Source organism: Triticum urartu, unplaced genomic scaffold (assembly GCF_003073215.2).
Source record: "Triticum urartu cultivar G1812 unplaced genomic scaffold, Tu2.1 TuUngrouped_contig_4786, whole genome shotgun sequence".
In the NCBI taxonomy this organism is placed as follows: domain Eukaryota; kingdom Viridiplantae; phylum Streptophyta; class Magnoliopsida; order Poales; family Poaceae; genus Triticum; species Triticum urartu.
This window is the reverse complement of record NW_024115404.1, coordinates 1-4532: the sequence shown is the minus strand read 5'-3', so window position 1 is coordinate 4532 and position 4532 is coordinate 1. Positions and strand designations below refer to the sequence as shown.

The 4532-nt window shown below is 47.0% G+C and overlaps 1 protein-coding gene across 3 annotated transcripts; it reads right to left on the bottom strand.

Moving 5' to 3' along the window:
* Nucleotides 1–1040: 1040 nt before the first annotated feature.
* Nucleotides 1041–4496, bottom strand: LOC125528304 (transcription termination factor MTERF4, chloroplastic-like; the record flags this gene model as incomplete). 3 transcript variants are annotated; one of them, XM_048692798.1, is given in 4 exon segments in its annotated part: nucleotides 1041–1336; nucleotides 1439–1593; nucleotides 2100–2236; nucleotides 3614–4496. In XM_048692798.1, a coding segment is annotated over 1 exon segment (871 nt), but the record flags the coding sequence as incomplete, so codon positions are not given.
* Between the last annotated feature and the right edge of the window lie 36 nt (nucleotides 4497–4532).

Genomic DNA, 4532 nt, shown 5'->3' with positions numbered 1-4532 from the left:
GTTAATTAATAAACTAATCAGCTCGGTTACAAGACCTCACGTCTACGTTTTATTGAAGTTTATTATTCACTACGATAGCACTAGAATGTGATCAGCTCTGCTATTAGCTTCCAAGGCTCCGGTTTTCGCATGGGAGCTCTTGTACAAACGAACCGGGAGCAAATGAATTAACGAATATCAGTCTACACAAGCATGTCAATGTCCGCTACAGCCAGGTTCGAGGCCTCTTGCCAGCTCCCCGACGACGGCGGGTGTTTGGGATCGTTCCAGCACGAGTTGCCTGCGCCTGGCGGCGAGCCGCCCCTGGGCAGGGCCTGCATGATCAGCGACCCGTCGCCCCGCTGCAGCCACCCGCCGTCCCCTTCAAGCAACCTCGCCGCGAGGGCCGCGTTGCAGCACTGCATCAACACGACGGCGGCGACCAGCAGCGCGGCCCTCGTTATCCTCGCCGTCGACGCCATTTTCCTTCGGCTGGTTTCTGTTGGGCCGGGGGTTATGATCGGCAACCTGCCGCTTGCCGATTGAGAAAGTTGAGCAAGTGGCCGAAGGTGGACAAACGCTTGAACTTGCAGGCCAGTTGGTGCAAGAGGGGCAAGCTCGCGGTTCCGTTTTGTACTGGTTGCTCGGTGCGTACGCATGCATGGTTAACCGTCAAAACCAAGGACCGGACCGGGTCTATTCTATAGTCTGCAGTGGTACTACTTGTAGCACTCGACTTTTTATCGGGTCCTATACGTACGTACGTACGCGGTTAAGCCGGTCCGTATATTTTTCCGTGTTGCTGAACAGATTAAATGCTGGAGCAGCATCGTAGAATTTGATCTGTCGATCGACCAGACCAGGACCGCAGCAGCTTGGAGAGTTTCAGTCCGGCCGTGTTCAAGCATCAGCGCTGCTGCTGCACCGGTGCAGCGATCGACTTGGGAGCAACGGCTTCCCGGAAAGTGGCGGCTTGGAGGCTCGATAACTACCATGATCGCCGCACCCCAACCGGACAGCAAAAGCGTCAGATACGTGGTTGGTCCGTCCAAACTCAGATCAGTACGGGAGAAAAACCTGTCAAGTGCAGGGGAACGACGTGCCCACCACAATGCCCGTGGGACTCTGGTTCTGTTTTAACCAACCGGGAGTCAATAATTCAGCCAAATTTTCCACATTTACAAGCCTGGGATCCGCACAAATGGCGGACAGGGTTTACAGTTTCCTAGGTATTCGACTCGAGCGGCGCCTCCCTGGTCGGACTTGGAGACGTGGAACACCATCATTATTGATGGAAGGCATTGCAACGCTTATGATATCTAACCTGACATCCGAGTTCCATATACCAGTACCCGGCCTGCAAGAAGTTGCGGAGGGTTTATGAGAAGATGCACATTTTTGCAGACTTAAAAAAAACACTACTGCTGCATCAAACATCTTATTAGAGGTGTGTTCTTACCCATCCATGAGTACTCTGCTATGCCAACACAAGGTCAAGAGGTAGTCAGTATATAGCTCATTCTTACGAAGTACAACAGAGACGGGCTCGGTACGGTGTATGAGCTGGCACACTGATAAGGATAAAGGAACACTTTTAATAGACAAACGGGAAACCTGGGATTGAATTGAAATGTCAGTGCAGAATTAGTAATTTCCTGCGAGAAAAGGTAAAGCGTAATACAATTCAATTCAGAAAGAAGAACCATACAACATCGAATTCTGATGAAACTGTGAGGTCTAAATGGCAAAAATATGCATGACAATGGAGTACTACTGTTTAACAAAAACAATTATTTATATACTACGAACACATCCATTGATATCAACAATCTATACTGGTGACGAGTCTAACTGATGGACAGCCAAGATGCAATCTTGCCACGTAATCATTGCTCTAAACCATGTTCAAGTGCCTCCAAATAAAGTTGTTCTTAACTATGATCGGAGACAGAAAGGAATAACAACCTCTCCTAGTATAATTAGATTATTAAGAGTTTGACTCGTAATGCACCAGGTGCTCACGATTTCAAAAGGTATACAGCCACAGTCTGATAACAGCACAAAAAGGGCATAACCCTCAATGTGCACATGAAACTATATAAATATAAGAAAAGCAGTACCTACTCAAAGGGATCATCACTTGTCATGAGGTATTGCAGGTGCATGCCCACAGATTAAAAACACTCAAAGATTAAGAGAATGCTAATACTCCTATATAGCAGCAAGGAGGAGGATCTTGCTACACAACAACAGTGGCCTGCGAAAGGAGATGTAAATGATAAATTCAACTATGATTACCTACTGAATAAGTGGACCATTATCTAAAGTAGATCAAACAACTATCATATATGAAGAAATTCGATTTGGCAGAGAAGAAACACTTTCATATAATTTTGTTGACATCTTGTATGCTAAGAAATAGCAGAAGATTGTGACATTTCATGCCTAGATGAAAACAGGAATTCTAGTTCAGATGGAAGCTAAAAATTTGTTAAATATGCAGCTAGATTTTGCAATCTGACAGAAAAATTCTAGATAGCTGATAATTCATACTGTCCAGTATCACATCCGGCTTTAACAAGTTTAGTACAAAGTGACGCGGTACAAGCTTGATATGGTTGTGGAGATATATTTTTACTACACTGAAAACAGGACAGATGCCATCTAGAGGAGCCAACTTGCATATGTTACTGCCTAATTCTGTTTGCATAAAGCTATAGCCTGTGAATGTAACACCTGAGATCAATGTAGGCAGATTGGATACTACGGTGAACACCAAGGGTAAATGTTCTAACCATTTGCTGGGCTTATACCATGGTATAACATATTAGCAACATAACTTCGTTCATACCTGTTGCATTGCTGGCCATAAAAAAGGAACACATGTAGCCCTTTGATTGGTGCAGATCAAAGGAGGCTTACTCTTTACCAGCCATAGTATTTGGGGGAGATAGTAGGCCATATACAGAAATTGTATTACTGCATTATTTAGTTTTCAGATCAATTTTGTGGGGGGGGGGCTTGATAGAAACTATTGAATCGTGAATTACTTTCACAACAGTTAATATGTTCAAACAAAGATGCTGCGGAAAGACCGGGTATTTTCAGCTTACAAGAACTAGAGCAAGGAACCAACAACCAGATCAAAACTGCATCCTCGGCAGTCAGCAGTGATTAACATATTGTGGCCATCAACAAGGCCGGAATTGTTTAAAGAAGGGTCCAGACTTGTCATTCAAAGGGAAATTTTACGAGTTCATTTCAAATTGGACTATCTTGTATCATTTCCATGGCCAAACTGAGGGCCTTTCTTCATGGAATGATATCAAGAGTGCAGATATACTACTCGCTGAGATTTCAATGCATCTGCAAAATGACCTGATCTCACACCCTTACTTTCACTATGTTTGCCAACATGACATAAGAATGAACAAGTTCATAACATGCCATGATTTCTTCTTTATTAAGTGATGACATGGCCAAACCACATACTAGGACTCATGAACCTAATTACTAGATTCATCAAGTGTTAGCAGCTCCAGCATGTGACAACCAACAGTTAGCTAGGCAAGAACAAATGAATTAAGGACAGCGATTGGAATATGTGGTACAGTAAGCATCAAAATTTGAATACCTTGTTCTTGGTTCATGCAAATCTGAACCTATCGGGCACTTGTCCTCTGCAAGCATCATCATAGTCTTCAGCAAGGTACGGCGCAGCTTGCTTGTGAGGGCATATGTACTTCTCCAAGAATACCATCTCGGACGGCGTGAGTGCGGAATAGTAGTCCCGGTCACGACTTACCAATCCATTTTCCTTAAGATACTTAACAACGTAGTACCTGGGTCTGATCCGGCGCTCCAGACTGTAAGCGAGCATTGCCGGCCGATGAGCAATGTATGCTGGTTCCAACCCCATCTCAGAGATGAGGAACTCTGACATGCGCTGCACCATGCCCTCAGAACTCCTCAGCATCATTGGAGACTTGGACAAAGCAATGCGCACCTCAGCATCCGACCACCTGAGCGTCTTTTTCAGGTACTCCATTTTGGCAGCAATCTTCTCCTCGCTGTGGAATGCAACAGCATGCATCGCGTGCCTGAACATGGGAGATTCCCGGCTCACGCCAAGACCGTCGGCGCGAGCAACCATTGATCCGATGCATTCTGGGTTGGCAGTCAGCAGCCATGGCATACCAACGCATAGCTTGGCAATGTCGCGATCACCCAGCCCGCACTCCCGCAGCAACGCTACATTGGGCTCGACCGCACTCTCGATGCTGTGTGTGAGGAGGTTGCAGTTGAACTTCAGCGCCTGAAGGAAGGCCTCGGAGGAGCCGAAGAGGGTCAGGTAGTACTGCAGCTTGGAGACGACAGATCTGCAGCGCAAGCGGAGGAGGCGCACGATCTCGGAGCGCGACAGCCCGATGCCGCTGAGCGCAGCGAAGTTGGGGGCCAGAGTACTCTCCACGCGGGCGCAGAGTAGCCTGGGGTCCTTGGCGACGGCGGCGGCGACGGCCGGCCCGGCGCGGCGCACGACGCGCCCGGGGGGC